At 53.9% G+C, this 26734-nt stretch overlaps 1 protein-coding gene and 1 long non-coding RNA gene across 6 annotated transcripts; one reads left to right on the plus strand and one right to left on the minus strand.

Moving 5' to 3' along the window:
* Positions 1-161: 161 nt before the first annotated feature.
* Positions 162-13077, plus strand: ARID5A (AT-rich interaction domain 5A). 5 transcript variants are annotated; one of them, XM_072770351.1, is made up of 7 exons: positions 162-270; positions 7525-7640; positions 9541-9679; positions 10037-10089; positions 10582-10679; positions 10890-11049; positions 11457-13077. In XM_072770351.1, exons 1-7 carry the CDS (start codon positions 267-269, stop codon positions 12693-12695), a joined length of 1809 nt encoding a protein of 602 aa, XP_072626452.1. In that variant the 5' UTR covers positions 162-266; the 3' UTR covers positions 12696-13077. The 5 variants fall into 5 exon arrangements, with proteins under 5 accessions (XP_072626452.1, XP_072626454.1, XP_072626455.1 ...); XM_072770350.1 differs by lacking the exon at positions 162-270 and adding an exon at positions 3856-4086; XM_072770354.1 differs by lacking the exon at positions 9541-9679 and having other exon boundaries at positions 189-270.
* On the minus strand, positions 7393-25084 carry LOC140601443 (uncharacterized). Its single transcript, XR_012004437.1, has 4 exons — positions 24927-25084; positions 15625-15800; positions 13187-13319; positions 7393-8959 (listed from the first exon to the last, which is right to left on the minus strand). It is a non-coding gene; the product is annotated as an uncharacterized lncRNA (long non-coding RNA).
* Positions 25085-26734: the final 1650 nt, after the last annotated feature.

Consider the following 26734-nt stretch of genomic DNA (forward strand, 5'->3'; position numbering starts at 1 on the left):
CTCCCAGAAGCCCCCGGGCTCAGGGGGCGGCCTCCGCCCCGCGCGGAAGGATCGGACCCACCAACCCGGGCCCGGAGCGGGGCGGGGGCGGGGGCGGGGCGGGGGCGGGGCGGGGCCCGGGCGGGGCCCGGGTGGGGCGGGGCGGGGCGGGGCTGCGGGGAGGCGGCAGGCTCGCGGCGCCGCGGGCCAGTTGCGCGGAGAGCGCGGGGTCGGACAGCTGGGCGCGCGGAGGGCTTCGGGCGGGCGCCGCGGGACCTTGCCGGGCCATGGGTAAGCGGCTCCGTGGCATGTCCCGGGACGGGGCTGGCGGCCCCGCGGGGGGGGCCAGGTTGCCCTGCCGGGTCCCCCCCGGGCCCTCGTGGCCGTCGGGGCCGCCGGGAGGGGCGGAGCGGGGCCGGGGGGGACTCCGGGCGAAGGCGCCGACGACCCGGCCCGGCCTGGGGGCGCCCTGCGCCCTGCGCCCCGCGCGGGAGGGGTGAGGCTGGGTGGCGGCGCGCACTCTTCGAAAAAAGCCGAGACGAAAAGTTTTGGCGGCCAGGGGCTTCCCGGACGTTTATCTCGAAACTCTTTTCGTCGTCTTCTGGCTGAAATTTACCAAGTCCTGTTCGGTTCTGTCATCCCACTTCCTGCTGTGGTTTCAATCTCGAGCTGGTCTCAGCTAATTTGTTGTGACAGGCCGTCCGCAGCCGTCTCCGCGCCCAGCCCCCGCCGCCCCCCGCCCCCCGGCCCCCGCCCCCCCGCCCGGCACAGCCCGCGGTTCTCAGAACTGCCGGCGCCGCCGAGAAGAGGCACCGGGGTCCCTGGGCGCGCGGCGCTTTCCACTGCGGCCGCCGTTTCCTGAAAGTGACTCTGCGCGGGTTTTGAAGAACTTGCTCAATGCACTTTGAAGAATCCGCGGTTCCTCTTTCAGCAGAGGGGCGTTCTGATGCGTCGGCGGCTGCCGGCCCCCCGCCCCTACCCTTTCTCTTTCCCTTTCCTCTTCCCTTTTCTTTTTTCCTCTCCGTGTTCTCTCTCACTCTGGTCTCCCGTGCATCGTCTCCTGCCCCCCGGCAGGAAGGACAGACGCTCCCCTCTTCGCTGTCGCCTTATTTCTTGTGTTTTTCTTCCCTTTCCTCGAGTCTCCGGGAGGGACCGGGCGGCGGCCCCGGAGCGCCGGGGGGGGGGGGGGGGCGCCGGGAGGGACTCCGGGCTTCGCGCTCGGCCGGAGCTCGGGGCGGCCGCGTCTCGGGCGCTGCGCAGGGTCGCGGGGGCGCCCTCGGCCGGGCTCCACGTACCCACGCCCGCCCCCCAGCGCCGCCGACGTGGAGGGGGCGCCGGGGCTCTCCACGCGCCGCACCGCGGGGGCTCAGGGTGCGGGTCCCGGGGCTCGGCTCGGCGCGGGCCTTTGTGTGCGGGCGGCCCGCCGGCCGGGAGGAGCCCGCGGGGCCACGGGGAGGGTAGCAGGTGCCCCTCGCCCCCTCCGCAGGGCCGCTGTTGGGCCGTCAGCGTTTCTGCGCCTACATGCCGGCGGGGCAAAAGAGGGGTGAGAGCCGGTGCCTAGAGGTCAGGCCCCCGGAGTGGAGTCCCAGACTCCCCCAGAGCCCTGGGGACCCGCCCGCGACCAGAACGTGGCCTGGCAGAGGTGGAAAGGACCGCAGAGCTTCAGGCCCTCGTTTTTGATAAACAGTCAGAGAAACTGAGGCTTAGAGTGAGGTCCGGCGGTGAAGGAGAGGCCGGCCGCCAACGCCTCTCCCCTCCCCCTTGCTTTTCTGTTACCTGGTGGTGAACTGGCCAGGTAACTGCCCACACTCCCTGTTAGGCCCCTGGAGTCTCCGGGTGGGGGTGGGGGGTGGGAGGGGGGTGGAAAAGCAGCAGGCCCCGGAGCGCCCCAGGCAGGGGTTAGGCAACCTTCCTCCCATCCGGGCTGAGTCTCTACTCGGGGGCCACGTCTTAGACAAGCCCCGGAGCCTGGTTTCTCCCTGGGCGGATTGGGAACATGAAAGGTAGTTAGTTCATGGGGACATAGGAAACCGTCCACTGGTGGAACTGTTACTGTTTTCAGATACCACCCAGACTTGCAGAGGCAGGACAGTGGGATTGAGCCTAGTTCTGGAATAGGGTCTTTAGGACACATCAGAGCTGGCTAAGGAGGGACAGACTTCCCGTGGGGTTAGGAGTTGGAGCCCCCATGCCACCTACCTCTTGGTCTTTCTCTCAAGACTCTCATCTTGGCCCCAGCTACTCTCAAACCCTGTTTTCCCCCAGGCCCCAGCTGAGAAACTGAGGCAGGGCTGTGGCAGTCGTTCCCCCACACACCCTCCCCCTGACCCCCGTGCCTCCAGGGGTCCCATGTCCAGCTCGTCTGCCCTCAGCGCGGGCGGGAGCACAGCCCTTGGCAGGCCCTCCCTCCCCAGATTGCCCACTGGAGAGAGCTCCACACCGACACTTTGCCAGGCAGCCGGCTCCTGGGCCACAGAGTGGACTGGCCGCCTCAAAGGCTGTCTTTGTTTCAGCTCCAGCTCAAACTAAGAGAAACTTAAGCCAACAACCTCGGGCGAGGTGGGGCCGTTCCTGCTGCTTGTTATTGAGACGGCTGTTACCATTATTGTCGTAATTGACGCAGGGCTCCCAGTGGGTGACTTTTCATGAAAGGAAGTGTTGCTTCCTTCCCATCACACCAAGGGTGAATGGGGCGGGGCTGGCCGTGGGAGGAGGGGGGAGGAGAGAGGGAGGGACGGAGGGAGAGGGAATAGGAGGGAGAGAGAGAGAGAGTGGAGAGAGCAAGAGTAGAGAGAGAGCGAGAGCACGAAGGAGATAGATACAGGCGGTGCAGTCTGGCACTAGGTCTCTGACAGGCTCTATGGCCTTGAACTAGTAACAGCCCAAGCCCCTCAAGTGGCTCATACTGCATCCCTGCGGCTGTTTATGGAGCACCTGTTCCCAGCCCCACAGCACCGTGAGACCCCGAGGGGAGTGAGCAGGACTAGCAGACCTCAGATCTCACCATGAGGACTGTGTGTGCACACACTTGGCTGTGGCCCACGTGGGAAGACTTGTTTCTCACTTTGTTCTGCTTAGAACATTGGACCCATGGGGGTCTAGCACCCCCACCTGTGGATGGGGAAGCAGTGGCTGACTTGATGAAACATGCACCTCTTTGGAGTCAGAGCCGATTCCCATCTCTCCTGCCCGGCTCTTACCTGATTCCAGCTCATCAGTGGAGGCAGACTCTTTTTCGCAGATGAACAGGAGTGGTGTGATGGGAGACTGCAGACCCACTGGGGCAAGAAGCAAGCCCACACCCTTTGAGCAGATATGGAGCTTGGGGTCTCCCTGCTTCCATGAAAAACCCTAGATCTCAGGGTTCAGAGTCTTGGGACAGGCAGACTGCTTTGGTTCTGAATCCCAGCTTTGCCAGTAGGAGGCTGAGTGACCTCAGGACACTTACTTAAAGCTCTGGGATCTTCAGGGATTGTATCTGTGAAAAGGGGGAGATAGCATCCACTGGGGAGCTGGGAAGGTTCAGTGAAGCAGAGTCCAAAAATGCCTAGTCCTGGGCCCACCAGAACACTGACTGGAGTTGGAGTGTATAGTATGGAGAGGGAAGTAGGGAATGGCTTGAGAACAAGTAGCCTTCAGGGAGCATCATCTTTTGGAGTTAGTGACTGGTACTGACCTCTTCACTGCTGTGGTTTTCAGGACCTTGGGGCTATGGGGTTAAGCAGACTCGGGTTGCTAGCACCAGATGGGCCTTGGACAGTCCTCCCACCCAGCACTCTGCCACCCCCTCCTCACTGCCCAGTGAGGCACTTGGTCACGAGGGTCCAGGGGCTCATATCCTGGCCCAACCAGCAGCCCCCTGTCCTCTTTCTACAGCGGCAGGAGGAGACAGCAGCAACTGTGGAGCGAAATCCTACCCAAGGTTACCAAAGCTTTTCTCACACTGTTATCTAGCTGCGCAAAACCTGAGGAATGAGCTTAACAGGAAACACACGGGACTTGTAAGAAGGAGCATCTGGGGCCAGCAGAGGGAGAACTGAATGTTGGAGACAGTGTGGTCCTGAAAAAGGCAGATGCCCTATCGGAAAGGTGTTACTTCTCCTCAAAGTAATTTCTAAATTTAAATGCAATTCAACCCAAACCCCAGTAGTTTGTTTTCTTTTTTAAGGGAATGTGATAAAATTATCCTGAAGTTCAGATAAAATTATTTTAAAAGACTAATGATGGGGGACTTGCCCTCCGGAGAGTAAGTCGTTTCACAATTAAGACAGTGGGCCCCAGTGCTGGCATTCCACAGTGAAGGAAACTGAGTAGAAAAGTCCAGAAATAGTTTCAAATGTGTTCCTTATAAGCTTTTGGATTGTGAGGAGAGTAGCATTTCAGATCATTGGGGGAAGGGTATCACTCAGACAATACTGGGACCACCTAACCATTGGGGGGATTAGATCTCTACTTCATACCTTAGAGATTCCAGATGTGTTCAGAGTAAACAATTAAATAATAATCACCATTATTGTCATTATTGCTTCCTGGATGGAAAGACCCATGTCTGGATGATGTTCCTTTGGCAAGGAGAGGTTTTCTTTTTGAAAAATGGATCCACCTCCCCATTACAATAGGCCACCTGAGGCTTTGTGGCCAAAGCAGGACAGTAAGTAACTCAGTAGCTCCTGGGCAGCAGTCAGGAAGGGTCCCAGCAAGTGGGACTCCTGCTTCTGCCGCCTGGATGTGGCTGGGAGATTGGGATCACTGGTCCCCAAGCCCCTTCCCTCCCTTTGCAGAGCCAGGAGGGTGGCCCAGTCCTGTGTCAGCTGCATTGGAAGGTATGGGAGCTGGGAGCCTGGCAGGCAGGGGGACCCGTCTGTCACCTGTGGCAGGGGTTTCAGACTTAGTTTTCCTAGCAGACCCCTTCTCCAAATGAAGATTATCTGGAACCTGATCTACAAATGACTGGGGAAGGGAGAGCTTAGGGGATCCAGGGATAGGACAGAGGGCACCCTGTAGAAAGAGGGGGCTCTCCTTCAGCTAAGGCTGTGGAAGTGGGGGTCCAGGAGGCCCTGCCAGGGCAGAGAGAATGCTAGCCTGGCTGGGAGAGAATGGAGGGTGAGTTCATTTGGGGACTCAGCTGGACGCAAAGATAAAGAGAGTGTTTCCCTTTGTGGCTCTAGGCAAGAGCTCTGATCCTTTTCCTGTCTGGGGTTAAACAGCTCAGATTGGTGACCTCCTTTCCAGGTAACCCGAGTGCCTGACTCCAGGAGGTTTTCCCTCAGTGTGGCAGAGCTTACCAACTCTGGAACCAAGCAGACGGGATAGAGGTCCTCTGGCCCAGTGGCTCTCAAACTGGCTACCCTTTGAGATCCACTTGGGAGCTTTAAACTCTGACGCCCTTGCAGAACTTTAAATCAAACTGGGGCTGGGGAACATGGTCATCACTACCTTTAGAATGCTCCCTGGTGATCCTAATGGGCCCTGCTCCTATCACCTATTCTTCTGAGGCCGAGGCCAAGGGCAGCAACTTGCCAGAGACACATAGCAAGTGTGCAGGAAGGCTCCAGTGAGAAGGCCCAGTAACACCACAGGGAGGGACTCAGAGTAGAGAGTCCTTTGAGGCTGAAAAGCCAAGCCTGCAGGAAAGAAGGCAGAGAGGAAGTGAAAACAGGTGGAGAGGGCAGGGGGGGCAAACAGAAGAGCTGGTGGAAGCGGGTGCGCCCCAGAGACCTGGAAGACTTCACGAATTCGGAGACAGTGAGCAAAGGATTCAAGGGTCTTTCACTCCCATTTCACAGAAGGGAAGACTGAGGTACAGAGTCACCCAAGAACTCAGTAGGAAAGGCATCAGCCTGCTGGGCTGGGTAGGGCAGTCAGTTGTTAACACCTAGTTATTTCTGGAAATGGACCATGTCTTGATTGGTGAGAAACCAGCCTGAGAGGAAGGCCCCCGTGTCTTTCTTTTTGACAAGGCTTAACATTGGTTTCTCTTCCAGGCTTATTTGGACTCTTCGTCAAGGCTTGCAAATGATGTTGGTAACACCAGCAGCCATAGTGGCGGTGAGGCCGGGCCTCTTGGGCTGGTGGTTTGATAGACCTGGTCTCCTAGGGAGACAACCATCCTAGGTTCTCTGGCTTCAGTTTCCCCCTCTTTAAAATGAGATCCCTTCTGGGACTAAATAGGAGAACATACATGGAAGAGCCAGGGACCCACACAGCAGGAGTGAGTAGACACAAGCCCAGTGCTTGCTGCGGTAATGGTAATGCTTGCGTGAGCAACTGCTGAAGGAGACACTAGCCTGAGGCCTCATGGGTCATGCTGGGATGGGTTTATCATTGCTATGGAGATTCTTTTTCTCTCTAGGAGAATCTCAGAGGTGCCCCGCAGTAAGGATTTCCTGAGTTGGAAAGAACCAAGAAAATGGGACAGTTCATCCTAGACTAACAAAAAAGAAAGGCAGGTTAGACAGAAAGAAAGGGTGATCAAAAGACATGGGCTCCTGAGCTCAGATGCCCTGCCAGCCTGTGAGGGGGTCTGAGGCATGTTCTGATGTTCTAGTCGTTTTTGCAGGGATATGGATGTTATGTTTTTGCAACCATCCACTCATGGCTGCCTTTCGTAAAATCCAGCCCATGGCTCCTCCCTCCCCAAGCAGGTTGTTGTGACTCTCTCCCTTTCCCTGAAATCTGGCATCTACTGTGTGGGGTGCTGGAGGCCTCACTGAACCTTCAGGAAGCCTCATGTGCAGTGAGCAGTTGAGTCTGGGTGGCTGGGAGTAGCTCAGGGTGACAAGAGAAGCAGAGTGCTGTGCTTGGCTGGGGACTGAGAAAGGCCACCCAGAGGAAGTGGCTTGTCAGGTGAGACCTGAAGCGTCTGCAGACCCTTGCAGGTGACAGGAGCCAGTGACCTCATTAGGGCCAGTTAGAACTCTGCAGGTGCTCAGAGAAAGGTCAGATATTTCAGAAGCAGGAGCTTATAGTCTTCTCGATTATTTCTAGAGCATCCAAGCACCCTCTGTGGTGCTCTTGGACTCACAAACATAGGAACCTCGGCAGCTTTCCCAGTTAGGCTGAGATGCTGTGAAAACTTTATGCCTGAATGTGGGGCAGGTTTTGGAGACAGGATTTCCCTGAGCACCACAGCCCCAACCTTATCCTCCTCTGACTTGACTCCGGGGTTGTTTAGGGTTTCCTTCAAAGGTGTGGGAAGCTGACTGGAACAGAGAAAGGAACAGTAGCGGGCGTGGGGTCCATCTGGGGGTGAGCCTGGCAGAGAGGAGGGAGAACAGAGTTGGCCACCAGGGTGCATCCATAGGTGCGTGTGGAGGGCCAGCCTGCATGCAGTCAGGGACCAGGGGGCAGAAGACGCAGCGCGGAAGGAAGAACTCACTTCCCACCTGGCAGGTTCAGATGGGGGTAGGAGGATCTGCTGCTGCTCCCTGCTCCTGGAGGACCTCTCCTCACTGCCTGTTCTTCAGGCCTGCATCTCAAGTGCTCTCTTTCTCTCTCTCTCCTTCCTCTTCCCCTCTCCCCTCCGCTTTGTTCCTCTCCTTGCAGCACCCCCTATCAAAGGGAAAAGGAAGCAGTCAGAGGAGGGTGATCCCCTAGACCCATCTGTGTCCCCTCAACCTGATGGTGAGCAGAGCAGGAGCCAGAGCCCCATCCATCTGGAGGTGAGTAACCCCTGGGGGCCTCTACCCTGTCCCTCCCCCCTCCCCTGTGCACAGTTTCCCAGGTAAACTTGGGGACTCCCCAAGCTCTCCAGAGGGTGTATTCCCTGCCCTCCAGCCTGCAGAGCCAGGAGAGGGGCCCAACCCTACAGTCTCGCGCCTGTATCCAGGGAGGTGTGGGAGCTGGGAGCCAGGGACCAGAGGACCCGCCCGTCACCTGTGGCAGGGGTTTCAGGCTTAGTTTTTCTTTCTTTCTTTTTTTTTTTTTTTTAAAGATTTTATTTATTTATTCATAGAGACCGAGAGAGAGGGGGGCGGGGGCAGAGACACAGGCAGAGGGAGAAGCAGGCACCATACAGAGAGCCTGACGTGGGACTTGATCCAGGGTCTCCAGGATCACGCCCTGGGCTGCAGGCGGCGCTAAACCGCTGCGCCACTGGGGCTGCCCTTCAGGCTTAGTTTTTCTTTTTTTAATTTTTTTTTTTTTTTTTTATGATAGTCACACAGAGAGAGAGAGAGAGAGAGAGGCAGAGACACAGGCAGAGGGAGAAGCAGGCTCCATGCACCGGGAGCCCGACGTGGGATTCGATCCTGGGTCTCCAGGATCGCGCCCTGGGCCAAAGGCAGGCGCCAAACCGCTGCGCCACCCAGGGATCCCCAGGCTTAGTTTTTCTAGCAGAACCCTTTTATCAAGTGATTTGCCCAGAGCCCTGATGAATAAAACAGACAAAAGCACTATTTTAGGATGTAAACTACATGTACATCCACACATCCCTCCCAGGTTTACAGGGATGCCAGAGTCACTCAGTGAGATCACTGAGGCCATTGGTGAGTGTAGACTGAGAGGGAGCCATGGGTGACATTGTGGAGCATTGGCCTCAACACCCACTCCTTTTGGTCATTTGCTTTGGTGGCACAGTCTGGAGTGAAAATCCCAACTCACGTAGAAGAGTAGTTGGAAATGGTGACAGTTTTTTAACAGCTTGTGTGGAAGAGCACATTCACTCCAAGGCCTTGAGAGCACCTTCACCCGGGGCCTGCATGAGAACAGCTGCCTCGGGCCCGGGTATGTCACAGTTTCTTAGGTGATGTGTTAGTTCGTGTGCCATTTGTTATCAACGGTCTTATTCAGTGTCAGAAAATTGTACTCGAATCGAATATTTTGGGTGCACAGCTCTCTTTACTGTTCTTAGATCAGTTGGTTTCCATCCTTGGTGTTTGGGGCCTCCTCATCCAGGACCTGAGCCCCGAGCTCCAGCTCAGCCACACTCTTCCACCCTGAGCCACCAACCAAATGCATAGCACCAGCAGAAACGGTCCCTCTGGAAGCAGAAACCAAAAGTCCTGAGCATCTGACAGAAATGAGTCAGGAACCCAGGATAGGGCTTCAGCACCCTGAATTCAGCATGCAGACTGGCGGCTCTGAACTTGGTGGACACAGGACCCTGACGTACCAGAAAACACCAAGCACCTTTGTTTCCTTGGCTTTCGCCACAGGGGTCCCTAGGAGGCCTAGGGATGCTGAGCCCGCCACCAAGAGCTCACAGTCTAGTAGATGAGCTGAGATGCAGACATAACAAATCTAGAGCAAGACAGAGAAGTGATCTGTGCCTGGAGAGAGGCCTGGAGAAGCCGCAGGGCTGCTCCTATGGCCGTCTCTGGAGCCATTTCCATGGACCCTGAGCTGGCGTCCTGGGCACTAACAGCTGACAACTACCTCTCTGGTGCCAGAAACAGTCACTCCAGCCCAGAGCTGTCAACTGGGTGCTGGGGGCCTGCTCCCTCCCACGGGAGCCTGGGGTCGGGGACCACATACCTCCTTCCCCAGCAGGCAGTGGTTCCGTCTGTCCCCAGCCACCCACCAACTGGGGGCTCATCCCAATGCCTCCTGTTCTTTCCCCAGGACTCCCCCGAGGCAGGCGGGGAGCGGGAGGAGGACCAGGAGCGGGAGGAGGAGCAGGCCTTCCTGGTCAGCCTCTACAAGTTCATGAAGGAGCGACACACGCCCATCGAGAGGGTGCCCCATCTCGGCTTCAAGCAGAGTGCGTCCCTGGGTTGCAGGCAGGGAGGGGGAGCCCGGCAGGGGATTCCATCCAGGCAGGGTGTCATGCAGGCACCTCCACTCTGGGCAACCCTGGGCGATGCCAGCCCACAGGGCTTGCACACAGAAAGGGCACCCCCCACCCCAGGCACAGGGCTGCAGTGGGTGGGGCCGGACTTCTGTCCTCACTGGCCACTGGGCCCCCAGTGCTTAGGGCCTGGCCTAGCCACCCGTTGCCATGGCCCTGTCTGGGTGTGTGTTGGTTCTGTGCCTGCCTGACAGGTCCACGGGGATGGGCTGCTGGCTGCCCCTTCCTTCCGCAGAGACTGATGGGGGCCCTGCCCTCTCTCTTCTCTAGTTAACCTGTGGAAAATCTACAAAGCAGTGGAGAAGCTGGGGGCCTATGAGATGGTAAGGAGGGTATCTCAGTCCTCAGCATGTTGCATCCTGCAGCCCGTCCCCACTACCCTGTGGGGACCTGGGGAGGAAGAGCCTTGTCTGGGGACAGCGCTGTCCTCACTACCAGACAGGAGGAAGAGGCAGGGTCCCAGAGCCTGCCGCTTCCCCAGCTCTCCTGCATGCTGTGGGGAGGAGGGCCTGCCTGGCCCACTGGTACTTTGCTGCTTCAAGCAGGTTTTCCTGTCTTCCCATCTGTTCTGTCTTCCCCATGCTCCCCAAGCTGGGAACACTGCCCGGGCCAGCAGTCAGGCAGTGGCCCCTGGGGCCGGAGGACTGGCTAGTGGCCAGGGAGCCCCCTCCAGTCTCCCCACTGCTGCTGCCAGAGAGGCAGGTGCCAAACTGCGGTCCTTGCCCCCAGCCTTGCCAAGTGGGGACCTGGAGCGGCAGGGACCCCACCACCTGGGCGGCGTGTGCCTACCATGCACTCACGTGGTGCCCTTGCAGGTGACCGGCCGCCGCCTCTGGAAGAACGTGTATGACGAGCTGGGGGGCAGCCCGGGCAGCACCAGCGCAGCCACCTGCACACGCCGCCACTACGAGAGGTACGGCCGGGGTGAGACCTCAGGGTGGGGCACAGCCGCAGTGGGGCCAGGAGTGGGGTGCCCGAGGGGTGCGCTGTGCTCCTCACCACCCAGAGCCCTGTGGGGTGGCTGGCCTGCTGCAGGCCTCCTGGATGACGTGGGGAAGGGCGCGGCCCTGGTGGCAAGTGGGCCAGGCCGGCCTCCCGGTGGACACGCTCTGCTCCTCCTCAGGCTGGTGCTCCCATATGTGCGGCACCTGAAGGGGGAGGACGACAAGCCACTGCCCCCTTCCAAGCCCAGGAAGCAATACAAGATGGCTAAGGAGCCTCGGGGGGATGATGGGACCACTGAGAAGCCGAAGAAGGCCAAGGAAGAGAAGCGGTTGGATCAGGTGAGCTCTGTGCCTGCCTGGGGCCACCAGCTGACCCTGGGCCTTCCTCCCCCTGCCCTTGCCAAGGCACAGAACTCCTTGCCCAGAATACCGAGAACACGCTCTGAGGGGCAGACCTGGGGTGGCAGGGGAGGGGGCTTTCCGGGGTAATGGTTGTGTAGGGTCAAATGAGGGGCCATGTCAGGTCTAAACTCCAGTCTGCCCCACAGTCACCAGGCCCCATGTCCTGGTACCAGGCTGCGTCCATTCAGAGGACGGGATACCTTTGGAAAACCTTCCACAAAGGCGCTGGAAGGGCTAGCAGAGGCTCTTGGGAATACCTCTGTGCCCCTGCTGCCATGGGGTCCCTAGGTCAGGATACACAGCTCGCACATCCAGCCCTGAGGCATGGCCTTTTCTCCTTCCAGATGGTGCCAGGAAAGATGAAAACAGATGCTGCCCCTGACCTGGCACGGCTTCCCAACCAGGAGGCCCCCAGGGAGGGCCCAGAACAGCCAGGCCCGGCCCTGGGGCCCTCTCCACCCTTTGGGGGTGCCAGCGGCTGCCCTGAGGCCTACAAGCGGCTCCTGTCCAGCTTCTACTGCAAAGGAACACATGGCATCATGTCACCACTGGCCAAAAAGAAGCTCCTGGCCCAAGTGAGCAAGGCAGAGGCCTTGCAGTGCCAGGAGGAGGGCTGTCGCCACGGGGTAGGCAGCCCTAATGGGGACCCCCAGGCATCCCCTGCCATTCTCCTGTCGGAAAGTCCTCAGAGCCCAGGAAAGCCAGCTGAGAACTCCAGGCACCGGCTAACCCCTCCGGAGGGGTTACAGGCCCCTGGTGGCAGCCTCAGGGAGGAGGCTCAAGTGGGTCCCCGCCTACCAGCCCCCATCTTCACTGGCTGTTTCCACGCATACCCCACTGAGGTGCTGAAGCCCGTCAGCCAGCACCCCCGGGACTTCTTCCCCAATTTTAAAGATGGGGTGCTATTGGGGCCCCCTGGCAAAGAGGAAGGCCTGGCAGTCAAAGAGCCCCAGCTGGTGTGGGGCGGGGATGCCAACCGCCCGTCTGCATTCCATAAAGGCAGCTCTAGAAAAGGCAGCCCCTACCCCAAGCCCAAAGCCTGCTGGGTGTCCCCGATGGCCAAGGCCCCTGCTGAGAGCCCTGTTCCCCTGTCTACCTTCCCTAGCAGCCCCGGCCTGGGTACCAAGCGCAGCCTGGAAGAAGAGGGCTTTGCCCATGGTGGCAAAAAACTGCGGGCAGTGTCTCCCTTTCTTAAGGAGGTGGACGCCAAGGAGTGTGGGGCCAAATCTATGGGGTCTGGTGTGGCCGTGTCCTGCCTGCTGGGCCCAGCGCTGGGGCCTGCCCTCCCTGAGGCCTACAGGGGCACCATGCTGCGGTGCCCACTGAACTTTGCTGGCACCCCGGACCACTTAAAGGGCCAGGCCACTCTCCCCTTCAGCCCCCTGGTCATCCCTGCCTTCCCGGCCCACTTCCTGGCCACTACAGGGCCCTCACCCATGGCCACAGGTCTGATGCACTTCCCCCCGTCATCCTTTGACAGTGCCCTTCGCCACAGACTTTGCCCAGCCTCGTCTGCATGGCATGTGCCACCTGCCACAACCTATGCAGCACCCCACTTTTTCCACCTCAACACCAAGCTTTAGGTTGGAGCTTGCAGTGCTGTGCTGTGCTATGCTGTGCGGGGTCTGAAGTGGCCTGAGATGAGTAGGCACTGCCAGGGGTCTGGGCTGGAGCCTGTTCCCCAGGAGAGCTTGGCTGTCCCCAATGCAGGAACGTGCCCCTGTCTGGGCAGCCTGGCATAAAGAGGGAGGCAGTGGGAAAACTGGGTTTGTCTCAAGGAAGCAACCCAAGCCTGGAGCCCCAGTTGTGGCAGGGCCTTGGGAGAAGACGGTGCCTGGCTGGCAGCTCCCAGCTAGGTCCCCAGAGCAGAAGCCAGGAACGTGCCGAAGGGCTGAGGAGCTGGTTAGCAGCTTGAGGTGTCCAGGCTGCCCATGGAAAATCCAATAAAAGACCAATGTGAATCCACTCAGCCCTGAGGTGTGTGTGGTGTGGACCTTCACGGGCAGGTGAGGCTGGGGTGTGCTCTCAGGTGGGGCACCAGTGGCATGGGTGGGGGAGCCAAAGGGAGACCTACCTTGCATCCAGTCAGATCTGAAATGCCCCCACTCCCACTGAAGAGCAGGACTCAAAGCAGAACTCAGCCTCTTGTTCATATGTCAGCGGACTGTGACACTTGTCCTGTGCCTTCTACTTTCGTAGTCTCAGGTCTGTGGACCAAGTAGTTACCCGTTACCTTGCTCTTTACATAGGTGGGGGTCTGAGGCCTGGTGACTTGCCCTGGTTCCCCCAGCAAATCAGCAGCAGAGCAGTTAGGTAGGCACTTGGGTGTAACTCCAGTATTCAGAGCTAAGCCACAGGATCCCAAATTGAACAGTAGGATGAGCCCTGCGACTGTTAGCAGCCCCCCTGGGGGCAGAGGGTATAAGCAGGGAACCTGAATTGGTCTGTCCTGGTGATGGACTTACAGGGTTTGCTGCTGAAGCCCCCATCCCACTGCCCCTGGCCTGCTGCACAGGGGTGGGCCAGGAGGTTCCGGACGGGGGTAGGCACCCAGAGTGAGGGGAGTAAAGTGGCCGGGATCTTGGTCTGGGCATCTGTGTTCTCAGACATGGTTTTGCTCTGAGGGCTTGCTCAAACCCTTGCAGCCTAACACCCTCCTTCCTAAAGGCTCCTAAAGGGGAGCAATGAGGGCCATCTGTCTTGTAGGAAGGAGGGGGGGGGCCTTTTAGAGGCCTCCCTCCCCTTCCCAGGCTGCCTGTTCTCTGACCCCAGGTATGGTGGCCTGCAGAGCTTCACACTTGTTACTACAACAGCAGTGCTGCTTTTGGATGCAGGGTAGTAGGGTGGGGCCAGGCCCCCAACTTCCAGCCTTGGATTGGTCAACAGTGGCCTTGGACCTCCACCACTGGAACTTGCCCTGCCTTCTGGGATACTCAGGAGCTCAGGCTGTGGGACGGGCAATCTAGTGTGATGACACCCCCCTCTCCCCACTTAGTTAATAGATGAGTAGGCTGAGGCCAGGGCTGGGTTCTGTTTGCCCAGTGCCACCACTGAGTGTGATGACCCTAGACCAGGGCACACATAACATCTCTGGCACCAGGGGATGGGCTACCCAGGCTAAAGGCATCCTTTCCAGCCTCCTCTTGCCTCCAGCCTCCAATTCTAGAAGCTGCCTGTGGAGGGGGAGCTCAGATGGGCACAGGCCAGATAGCTGCCCTCCAAGCTGGGACCAGCGATGGGGTAGCCAGAGGGTGGTGGTCCTCACTCTTGGCTCTGCAGGGGGTCTCCCAATTCCCCACCTCCGTCCTGGGCAATGTCAGATACCAGCCTGAGTAGCTGCCTGACCTCCAGAGGCCCTACTTCACATATGCACCCACACGCTGCCTCTCTCTCCAGGCTTCTGGAGTCGCAGTGGTGGACAAGGAGGGGTGAAGGGTTGAATTCTGCTACCCTCCCTGCAAGTGCCCTGGGGGCTGGGCTGCAGGCTGTGGGGTCAGATTCCCCTGGGTTAAGGGGAGGCGAAGGCTACTGGTTGTGTGCAGGGTCCTGCCTGAGATGGGACCGCGTCGCTGGGATCCGCGAAGCCACAGAGACCTGGCTCTGGCACAGCAGTGGGAGGTGCGAGGCTGGCGCCAGAACTTGAGCACAGAAGGTTCAGAGCTGTGATGTGGTGCCGTCTGGAGGCTGCTCTGGGGACTACACCTTTCCTTGTGGGGCGGCTGCTTCCTGAGTTGGTCCCTGAGCAGGAGGCTGTGGCCCTTGCTTGGGTGTCAGCAGATCCCCAGGGCTTAATATGGGCATGCTTCCTGGAAAAGCTCTGTGCCCTGCATTTCCCGTGAGCCACTGTATATGATTTTTCTCACTCGCCCCTCCCAATTCCCAGGGAAGGTACTGTCCTGGTTTACAAATGAGGAAACAGCTCTGAGGGCTCTGTTAGCTTCAGACATGGCTCACAGGACTGTCTGACTCCTTGCAAGGGCATCCTGCACGTGCTTCTGGGGGCACTGACAGTCCCTGACTCTGCCTTGGGGACCCACAGGCCAGAAGGACTGGCCAGAACCAATGTGTGGGGCATAAACCCTGTTTCAGGACCATTTTGAAGATCCCTTTCAAACTGGCCTTCAGGCTGTTGAGGATGGCGGCGAGTGCTTGCTTTAGTAGCATGTATACTAAAATAGGAATGACGGTGGCAGTGAGTGGAGGTGACCCTAAAAGGGATATCCCTACAATCCCAGCCCCTTTTCCTGGTGACCGTTTAAGTAGAAGGCCATGTGTCAGGCATTTGACAGACACTGAGTGTCTATTCCTGGTTGGTGCCAGGCACTGTTTTAGGTGTTGGGATGGACACATCAGTGGATAAAGCATTCAGGCCCCTGCCTTCATGGAGCTGACATTCTACAAGGGGAATATAATGAATAAAATACAGAGGAGTTAAGTGCAGGGAGGAAAATAGGGCTGGGAGTGGAGTGTACAGTTTGTTTTTGTGGTAAAATATAACAGTATAACGTTTACCATTTTAGCCATCTGTAAGCATACAGTTCTGTGGCATTGAGTACATTCACAACGTTGGGCTGCCATCACGACCATCCATGTCTGGGGTGCACAGCTGTAAACAGAGTGGTCAGGAGGTCTCAGTAGAAAGTGGCATCTGACCAGTGGCTGGAGGAAGTGACAGAGCGATGCAGCTCCTGGGGGGAGAGCAGAGGGAACTGGGAGGATCACAGCCTTGGGTGGGAGTGGGCACGTGTGTCTGAGGAACTAGAAGACCTCTGGGGTTGAAGCAGAGTGAGCTGGGGGAGAGATGGGGTCCAACAGGTGGCTGAGGCTGGATGTATAGAAGATTCTGGGTCTCAGAGCGAGCTGGAGCAGAGAAGGGTCCTGGTCTCTGGCTCTCACAAGAGGCCTGTGGTTTCTGAGTGGGACAAGGTGCTAGGGGGTGGGGGTGGTAGGGAGCCCACCTACAGAGACAGGCAGCATGCTGGGGCACAGATCTGGAGTGGGTGGAGGCTGTGGACACCTCTGGCGTGTGCTTTCGTTCTCCTAGGGAGCACGGGCACTGGGGAAGGGGGGTGGTGTTGGAGGTCTGAGGAGGGAGACTGGCAACTAGAGATCTCCAAGGAGGTGGCAAGGCTACACAGGGCAGGGCCATGGGGCTTCTGGAAAGCCCCAGGTTCCCACCCAAAAGAGGCTAGTGGCAGGAGTGTCTGTGGAACTAGCAGCAGTGAGGTGGCCTCCCTGTCACCTGGGGGGACTGGCTGCGGAGGTGGGAGTTGGAGTGGGGGGGGAGGCTGGGTCCCATGTGAGTGAGAGCCACACCCAGAGTCCGCTGAGCAAGAGTGATCAGGATGGAGGGGCCACAGAGCAGAAGTCAGGGAAAGGGGGAGTGAGGGACCTAGGACAGGTGGGACCAATGGATCATAGATCCTGGTGGCCTCTGAGGGAGGATGAGGAGGCAGCTAAAACTAACATGTCCAGGTGAGCTGATGGGATGGCAACATGTACTGAGGGAGGGGACGAGGCCAGGGTGTAGGAAGCTTTGAAATCAGCACAAGCGCACAGCAGTAGTTTGGGGCAAGGGCAAGGCCTACCTCTGAGTCTTCAAGATCAAGAATTGAGGACAGGGAGGAAAGACTGCAGCCAGGACCCGAGTCAGGGGCTCCTTCTCAGCAGGGAGCCACAGGGTCTGGAAGCAGGGGTTCGCTCAGGACTCCCAGGGGAGTGTCAAGTGTCCCACACTGGAGGAGCAGCATCTCTGGGTGGGCACAGCACTGGCAGGGGAAGCCCCCCAGGGAAGAGATATCCATTTAAGTTCAAGATCAGAGGCTGCAGATAGCAGCCTGAAGATGTGTTTGGTTTGCTTGACCCCTATCATTTAAAAAAAAAAAAGTTTTTGTAACTAGTTCCCAGCGTTTAAAAATCAAGAGATTTCACTTGATTTTGATTTCACTTGATTTCAAGAAAATTTTGGATATGGGTCTCTTTAAAAATCAGAATTTCTGGGCAGCCCCAGTGGCTCAGCGGTTTAGTGCCGCCTTCAGCCCAGGGCCTGATCCTGGAGTCACAGGTCGAGTCCCATGTCCTCGGGCTCCCTGCATGGAGCCTGCTTCTCCCTCTGCCTGCCTGTCTCTCTCTCGCGCGCGCGCACGCTCTCTCTCTCTCTCTCTCTCTCTGTCTCTGTCTCTCTGTGTCTCTAATAAATAAAATCTTAAAAAAAAAAAATCAGAATTTCTGGCCTTGTGAGGCCATTTCCTGGAGCTCGGTAGTGGCTACTGCTGCCCTGTGGACGATCTACTTGCTCCTTCACTACAGCACCCACCCCCCAGGCCCGCTTGTCCTCAACCCCAAGGGACCCAGCTCCAGCCAGGCCACCGGGTCTCCACCCCGTCCCCCTCTGCTGACTCCACCCCACAGCATTCCCACCATTCAAGCCAAAGTGCTGCCACTGCACGGCCACTAGGCGGCAGCTTTCGTTCTTTGTTACCTCAAGATCAGTTTCCTAAGCAAAGGACTCCAAGAACGTTGCTGCTGGGAAACTCAACAGGGCTTTCAGACAGGAGGGCAAGGCAGAGTCAGGTTGTGGCGACTGTCCCCTGATGCACGGGCCAGCAGGGGCAGGCCGTGGTGCGCTGGACAGGGCACGGGCGTGGGTCCCCATCCTGCCAGACCCCTGAGCCTCTGCCTCTCCCTGGACCACACCTGTGCATCTGTGAAATGAGTACGGTCACTTCCAGCTCTGTTCTGTGACCCAGAATGAGATGCAGAGAGGGTCTGGTCTGTTGACCGATGAAAGGCAGGTGACCGCCCCCCGAACACACTCCTGGGGCTGAGAGGACGATCCCCGCTCCTTCGGGCCCCTGGCTATTCCTGGAAAGCCAGTTCTCATCTGCGCACAGCAAGTGGCAGCCCCTGCCCAGCCTGGTTATGAGGCCCCCACAGGAAGGGAAGGGGCTCCGGGCAAGGGTCTTAGAAGGGTGGCTGCACCACCAGTCCCACCCTCAAGCCCTCCCTGGGAGGCTTCCAACCATCTCCAGGGTCCCTGCTTGGCACCCCTTGAAGGAGCAGCAGGGTGGGGAGGAAAAGTCAAGGAACTGGAAGCCAGAAACACAAGGCCTGTGCCAGGCGCCCCCACAGGTTCAGTGAGGGTTTTTAGGCTCTTTATTCTTGCAAGCAACAACAAGAAACTCCCACCCAGGCAGGAAAGAGCCTGTGGGGCTCACAGACCCCAGGGAGAGCTGAACAACCACACATGGGGGCAGCAGCCATGCAGCCCTCCCTCTCAGGGGCACTGCCATCCAGGAGCTGGAGCTGCCTCCTCCTGGCTCCTCTCTTTCCAATTCCAAATTCAACGACGCCACTCTGGCAGCTTGAAGTAGGCCAAAATGAGAGTATTCACATCCCTTCAGGAATCAGCAAATGCTCCTGGCCCCTTTCTCATCACTCAGGACCCCTGACCATCTGGCTCAGCTTCAGATGCTATCCCTCCTAGTGGGCCTCACCTCAAAGAATAATTTTGAGGAAAATCTGATCTTCTATCTTGTGCTTAACTATGTCCCTGAGGCACCAGTTCAGAGGAAGTGTGTCCTCCAGGTAGACCAGAACAGCAGCTGCCAATGGTGACATCAGGCAAATACGTGTCACTGGGCCTCTATTTCCTCATCTGTATTACGGAAGTGAGTAATTACCTCAAGAGTTGTGGGCATTTAGTGAAAGTGCTTTGTAAAGTTCTGGATGCATGTGAATCATCGCCTCCTTCTCTGCAGTTCTGCTTGGCTAGCCTGACCACTCCCTGACCTGCCCTTTACCTCAGGGCTTTTGAAATTCTAGCTTGCATGCTGACTGCCTGCTCTCCTGCCTGGCTTCTGACTCAGAGCCACCCAGACCTTTGGATCCCCTCCGGGCCTGGGTCAAGAATAATAAATCAGCCCCCCCCCCCCCCCCCCCCCCCCCCCCCCGCCGCCCACCACCACCACCAATTCTCACTGCTCCCAGTTGCCTCAGCTTTGGGTTGACTCTGTGAAAGTGATGCAGTTGATTAGTAATGTCTGCCAAGGACCTAGGAAGTAGAAGACGCTCACCTTTCACAGAGTTGCCATTCTCATCTTTCTCTCTCTATGCCTGATTATGGGCTAATTTAGTGTCACATCTCAGCTGCAGGCCCTAGGCACATGAGCAAGGAGCGTGGGGCAAAAGGCCTTGGGCCAGGGAGCCCAATCCGAGAAGCCTGCTTTCGATGTCACTTGCACATAAGCTACTGAGTTGAATGCCTGGGTAGTTGTTACTATCCAGGGAAGCAGCTTCTTGGGAAAAATCCGAGTAGGCTGCTTTACCCTACCCGGTGGAGAGGGGCCGTGTAGCCGTGTGGAGAGAGATGATGAACTCCAAGTGTAAAGTAGAGGAGAGCAATTCTAGTGTCATTTGTGGAGTAACTGCAGGGCTTTGGAGGTAGAGCCTATGGCCTTGGGTAAGGCAGAAATCAGTAGATGATCCATAAAAGAATCATTCCAAATTCCAACTCTGGTCAGCTCATCCCTTGCATAAACTTGCCTGTGGCCCTCTTCTGCCCTCAGAATAAACCCTGAATGTCTAGCCTCTGGGCTAAGCCCTGAGGTACCACCTGGGCTCCCAGCATGTGTGGCCCTCCCTCAGCTCTGAAAGCACAGAAAACATCTACCTGAAGAAATTCTCTACACTGTTCCCACTGTTCTAGACTCATCCAGAAGTTATCCTCCCAGAGCCTTACTGGCTCAGATGCCCATCCCATGTGCCCCCATAGCACCCATAGCTTCTCCTATCCTGCCACTGCTGGACCTATTAGAGTCTGCGCCCTACCCCCCACCCTATAGGCTCCCTAAAGGCAGTCACTGTGTTCTCCTCACTACCAATCCCCAGTTCTACCTAGCCCATAGGACAGGTGTCCTAGACTCACCTTATATTTTACCCCAATTATTATCAGAAACACCCTCCTTCAAAATGTTCCTCAGCTGCCTCTTACTGGTTCCCAAAGGACTTACTCAGGAGCCATTCCCAGATTATTTCTAGAGAACTGTTCCTCACCTCATCAGCCCCAAATGCTGGTGGCCCTGGAGAGAAAGAAATAGCTCTTCCCAAATGACCTTGGCCAGTTCCTTTCCTGGCTTTGGAGAAGGGAGAGAACCCACCCTTGACAAGAAGGTATTTGCAAATGCCTCATCAGATAAAGGGCTAGTATCCACGATCTATAAAGAACTTATCAAACTCAATACCCAAAGAACAAATAATCCAATCAAGAAGTGGGCAGAAGACATGGACATTTTTCCAAGAAGACATAAAAGTGGCCAAAAGACACATGAAGAATATGCTCAACATCACTTGGCATCAGGGAAATAGAAATCAAAACCACAATGAGATACCACCTCACACCGATCAGATTGGCTAAAATTAACAAGTCAGGAAAGGACAGGTGTTGGTGAGGATATGGAGAAAGGGAAACCCTTTTACACTGTTGATGGGAATGCAAGCTGGTGCAGCCACTCTGGAAAACAGTATGGAAGTTCCTTAGAAAGTTGAAAATAGAGCTTCCCTATGACCCAGTAATTGCACTACTAGGGATTTACTCCAAAGATACAAACGTAGTGATCCAAAGGGGCACCTGCACCTCAATGTTTATATCAGCAATGTCCAGAATATCCAAAATATGGAAAGAGCCAAGATGTCCATTGACAGATGAATGGATAAAGAAGAAGTGGTATAGGGGCACCTACGTGACTGAATGGTTGAGTGTCTGCCTTTGGCTCAGGTCGTCATCCCAGGGTTCTGGGATCAAGTCCTATGACAGGCTCCCTTTGGGGAGCCTGCTTCTCCCTCTGCTTATGTCTCTGCTTCTCTCTATATATCTCTCATAAATAAATAAAACCTTAAAAAAAAAGATGTGGTACACGTATACAATGGAATGCTACTCAGCCATCAAAAAGATGAAATCTTCCAATGCAACGACATGGGTGGAACTAGAGGATATTATGCTAAGTGAAATAAGTCAGTCAGAAAGAGACAATTACCATATGATCTCACTCATGTGGAATTTAAGAAACAAAACAGAGGATCATAGGGGAAGGGAGGAAAAAATAAAACAAGACAAAACCAGAGAGGGAGACAAACCATTAGAGACTCTTAATCATAGGAAACAAACTGAGGGTTGCTGGAGGGGAGGAGGGTTGGGGGATGGGGTAACTGGGTGATGGGCATTAAGGAGGGCATATGATGGGAGTGCCTGAGCGGCTTCATGGTTGAGTGTTTGCCTTCAGCTCAGGTCATGATCCTGGGGTCTTAGGATCAAGTCCCGCATCGGGTTCCCCACAGGGAGCCTGCTTCTCCCTTGCCTATGTCTCTACCTCTCTCTCTCTCATGAATAAATAAATAAAATCTTTAAAAAAAATTTTTTTTTTCAGGGATCCCTGGGTGGCCCAGCGGTTTGGCGCCTGCCTTTGGCCCAGGGCGCGATCCTGGAGACCCGGGATCGAATCCCACGTCAGGCTCCCGGTGCATGGAGCCTGCTTCTCCCTCTGCCTGTGTCTCTGCCTCTCTCTCTCTCTCTCTCTGTGTGACTATCATAAATAAATAAAATTAAAAAAAAATAAAATAAAAAAGAACCCACCTTTAACTATTGCTTCAGAAATATGGGCCAAACCCCTTCTCATCCCCCCTTTACACATACATACACATGCACACATACACACACACACACGCGCGACTAGGCAGGAATAGTAGTAAGATTTTATTAAAGTTTCAGGAAAAATAGAAGGGAGGCACAACCCATAACTGCTTTTTGAAGTTGCTACTCAACCTAACCCACATTGTGCCACACCCAGTTCCAAAGGCACCCTGAATAGGAACCTTATAAATATATCTATCCATTACTCTTAACATTTCATCACAAGGGATCTACCCATAAAACTCATCAATTACCACAACATTTTGCCCACTATAACCATCTCCTTTACCTCTACGCTTGTAATACACATACTCCAACCACTAGGGGTACATTACCAGCAACAAAAAGGGACTTCCCCATCATTCCCCCACCCCCTTCACTGGGGAGCTAAAACAACCGTGAGGTAAGTCATAAAATCTCCGTCCTTGAAAATTCCAGCTCCTGTCATTGCACTCCTTGGACGGTCCTGACCTGGGTCTATGTGTCAGAAGCCAGACCTCCAGCACCCCGGGGCAGCGCCACACCTTAGAATTTAGCCAGACTCACTCCCTGCCTCAGAGAAAGGAGGAAGTTTGGTTGGGCTTCACCTACTTCTGAAGTTTTTCTCTCTAAAATCCTCATTTCCTGCCCCGGAATCAACCTCTGCTCCTGGACCAATGGTTAAAACTTTTGAAGCTGGAGGGAGCAGGGACTGTGAGTCAAGGATAAAATAAGAATAAAACAAGAAGCCACAGGGAGATTTTAAGGCTGACCTGGCCACACTGAAGCCTTCTCTGTTCCTCCAGTCTCCATTTGTTGGCAGGATTTGCCACTTTCTGTCTACCTTCAGTCCCTTATTCTACGACTTGAGGGACTCCACGAGGGAACTGCTATGGTCTGAATGCTGAAAAAATTCCTATGTTGAAAATCGAATGTACCATACAATGGTGTTGAGATGGGACCCTTGGGAGGTGATTAGGTCATGTGTGCAGAGACCCCTTGCTTATACAAGAGGCCCAGGAAAGCTCCCTTGCCCCTTTCCCATGTGAGGAAACAGCAAAAAGCCAGCCTGGGAAGCAAGCTCTCATCAAACACTGAATCGCTGGCACTGGAATCTTGGATTTCTCAGACTGCAGAACTGTGCGAAATAAATTTTTGCTGTTTACAAGGCACCCAGTTTGTGGTATTTTGTTTGTTTGTTTCATGGGACATGATTAATGTAACCCAATCATAACAGTTTGGTTTCCCCATTTCCCAGCCTCCTGGCAGCTGGAGCCATCATCCAGCTCTGGCCATTGAGATCTGGCACGGACTCAACTGTGTTCCCTCCAAATTCATGTTAAAGCTTGAACTCCTAATATGATTGTATTTGGAGGTAGGGCCTTTAAGGAGGTAATTAAAGTTAAATGAGGTCATAAGGGTCATAGTCCAATATGAGTGCTGTCCTTATAAGAAGAGACATAAGAGAGCTCCAACTGCCCTCTTATAAGGGCCTTTTGAGGATTTAGGAAAAAAACAGCCATCTGTATACCAGGAAGAGAGGCTTCATCAGAAACAAACCCTACTAGACCTTGATCTTGGACTTTGCTTCTTTTGGTGGCTGGCATTTGTGTAGTTGTAAATGACAGCCCATAGCCATCTCCAGAATGGTCCAACACTATCTATCCCCCTGCCAGGGCCAGACACTGTCTAATTGGACTAATGGAGCTGAGTCAGGGTCATGGCTATGTTCCAGGGATGACCTGCATGTCTTGGGGGATCCCAAATCTTTCTTGGAGTCTGAGGGAATTCCCAGAATCCTCCCCATAAATCCCTCTTTGGTTATAAACCTTACAGAAGCAATTTCTGCTACTTGCCACTTGACCACCACCAGCATTCAGGTGTCCTTTATGGTGAATGTCCAGAGACTGTAGCCACAGGTCCCAGGCAGCAGACCCACATCAATGGAGTTGGGCTGAGTCTCGTCTCCCTGCCAAGTCAGTAATAACTGAGAGGACTCCCTGGGCCTTGTGTTGAGCTGGGCCACCTAACAGGTTAGCCTAACAAGGAAATGGCCAAGACAAGGAAATTGGTCTTTCGTGGCCATCACTTTTGCCAAAACACACCCTGAAGGTAAGGAGCTCAAAGTTCCTGGGCTTCCATTTCACAGATAAGTGAAGGACTCTGTCCAGTAAGTTAGGCCTCTTTGATTTGTACTAAGTGGAGGAAGTCTTGCCAAGTAGTGGAGAATCTGAATCACTCCAGAGTTTTCCGTAATATGCTTAGTGTTGAGCTACATTCAAGAACTGGGACCAAAGGGTACTCTGGTGACTCAGTTGGCTAAGCATTGGACTCTTGATTTTTGGCTCACATCACAATCTTGGGTCTATGCTGGGCATGGAGCCTCCTTAAGATTCTCTTGCTCCCATGCTCAAGTGTGTGCCGCTCTTTCTCATTTGCTCTAATAAAAAAGAACTGGGACCAAGGAGACCTGACTACTCTTCTCTAGGAAAAGCCTAGTCATCAATCATATGCAAACAACACCTAGAATTTATAAGGTAGTCTTTGTAGGCTTTTTTGCCCCAATCTTGGACCTTGTCAAATCTTGCTTAGGGCAGCTGGGTGGTGTGGTAAGTTAAGCATCTGACTCTTGGTTTCAGCTCAGGTTGTGATCTCAGGGTCCTGGGATTGGCCCTGCGTTGGGCTCCACACTCAGTGTGGAGTCTGCTTAGGATTCTCTCTGTGCCCCTCCCGCTTGCACTCTCTTTCCCTCTCTAAAATAAATCTTTAAAAAACAAACACACAAACCTGTGCTTGTATAGAAAGCAAAGCAAAGCCAAATCAGACACAGTGGAATTTGGAATCTAAACCAGAGAGAGAAAAAGAAAGAGGGAGAAAAGGGGAGGGGAAGAAAAAGAGAGAGGGGGGGAAGGAGAGGGTACTGAGGAAGAGAAAGAGGGATGGAGGAAGGGAAGGAGATAGATATAAGATGGGTCCTCCCTAGGACAGCAGATTTCCATTGACCTGCAGGAGGGACGAGGGAAGGTGATGATAAATGATATAATGGTTTATAGAGGTCTGAGTTAAATACACAAACAGAAGGTTAATAAATAAACTTTTAAAAAAGTGTGGTAGCCAAGTATTATTTTTTAATAATCCATGATCCTACCTTAAATGCTCAAAATTCCTGACAGAAGCTGTCGATATTTTGTCTTCCCCAAATCAAATCCTCTCTTAAACACACATTTCTAAGTGAAAGAATCACCGGTCTGAAAAGGCTATATACTATATGAGTCCAACTAACTAACATTCTAGAAAAGGTCAAACTATGGAGACAGTAAAAAGTTCAGTGGTTGCCTGGGAACGGGGGAGGGTGCCAGGGCTGGAGAGTGAGGGAATGAACAGGAAGACCACAGAAGATTTTTAGGGCAGTGAAAATACTCTGTGTAATACCATAATAATGGATACATGTCATTTCTTTTATAAATAAAATCTTAATGAAAAAAGAATCAAATCCTAGAGAGTATCTTTCACACCTAAAATTGTCTTTGAGATTTCCCAGAGGGTCCCTAGAAAGTCACTTTTTGTTTAACTTTGTAAAAAGAGGGGTATTACAAGTAATTACGTTTATCTGATACATTACCATTAATGAGCAGCACAGGAAGTTTGGTTAGATCAAGATATGCTTTCATTTGGCTAAAATGTTAACATAAAATTTTCAGAAATTGTATACTACATAGGAAGTTCTAGAGAATTGTCATTGCCCTAGCTGTCCATAATATGTTTCTGCTGATCAGAGTCCTGGTGCTGCTTTGCCTAATATTAGACAAAAACAAGAAAGTGTTATCAATCATAATTTGTTGTTTTTAAAATGTTAACTTAGTTGCAACTTTACTTCTTTGATTTGAATCTAGCACCTTTGTGGCCAATGGTTTTTGGGTTTTTTTGTTTTGTTTTTTTTGTTTTTTGTTTTTTTTTGCCAATGGTTTTTGAATTAGAGATTCATATCACTTATTCATGGGGTTTTATTAATACACAGGCATTTACCACCTAATCCAAATTTACAGAATCTCTTTCCTTGATATTTGATGTAGTTTTGGAATATAGGTGAGGTTTGGTGGGGTGAGGTCGAGAGCCAATGACCAGGAAAAAATTCTTGAGACATCTTTGGTGCAAATGGTGGTTTTATTAAAGCATGGGGACAGGACCGGTGGGCAGGAAGAGCTGCTGTCCCTGGCTTGTGAGGGTGGCTGATTATTTACTTGTGAGCGGGTGGGGGGGGGGGGGGAAGAAGGAGAAGGGAGGCTTCAAAAGGATTTTTGTATGTTAAAGAAGACTTACAGGATATTAGAGGCCTTGTCATTGTCAAGTTAAGGTTGTTTTTTTTTCCCCTCTAACAAGGCATTAACACTAAGACAGTTGGGAACTTCCTAGAGGAATGTCACAGATATCCCATCCAGGAGTGTGTGGGGGGTGGTTTGCAGGGTGTGAGCTTGTGCTTTGTGCTCAGCTAACTAACACCTTCTATTCCCCATCAATGTTCTTAACATATTCTTGGTGTCAAATAAAAGATCAAATCCAGATTTAGTAAGGAAAGATTTTATTTGAAGGATTCTACAGGGTGGGGGAGGAGTGGAGGAGGGACAATTGCAAGGAGGGATGAGGGACAGCATACGTGACTACTCTAACAGAGAATCCCTAAGATCTGTATGTGTCACATGGGTTAAGCAAAAAGAGTTTTTCTTTTATATTTTTTATTATTTATTATTTTTTTATTTATTTTATTTTTATTTTTATTTCTTTTTTAGTTTTTAAATTTTATTTATTTATTTATTTATTTATTTATTTATTTATTTATTTATTTATTTTTGAGTTTTTCTTTTATAGAAAAGAATGGGTGTGAGGAAGTGGGATGAAAGGATGGCATGATAGAATAGTAAATTAGAGTTTTACCCTGAAGCCTATTCTCCAGAGGGT

This window comes from Canis lupus, chromosome 12 (genome assembly GCF_048164855.1).
Source record: "Canis lupus baileyi chromosome 12, mCanLup2.hap1, whole genome shotgun sequence".
NCBI classification, from domain to species: domain Eukaryota; kingdom Metazoa; phylum Chordata; class Mammalia; order Carnivora; family Canidae; genus Canis; species Canis lupus.

Excerpts from the sequence above, each read along its gene's own strand:
- ARID5A (XM_072770350.1), top strand. The coding sequence starts at position 4,053 with ATGCCCTATCGGAAAGGTGTTACTTCTCCTCAAA. Across the intron at positions 9,680-10,036 it reads CCATCTCGGCTTCAAGCAGA|TTAACCTGTGGAAAATCTAC; the intron begins GTGCGTCCCTGG and ends TCTCTTCTCTAG. Across the intron at positions 10,090-10,581 it reads AGCTGGGGGCCTATGAGATG|GTGACCGGCCGCCGCCTCTG; the intron begins GTAAGGAGGGTA and ends GTGCCCTTGCAG.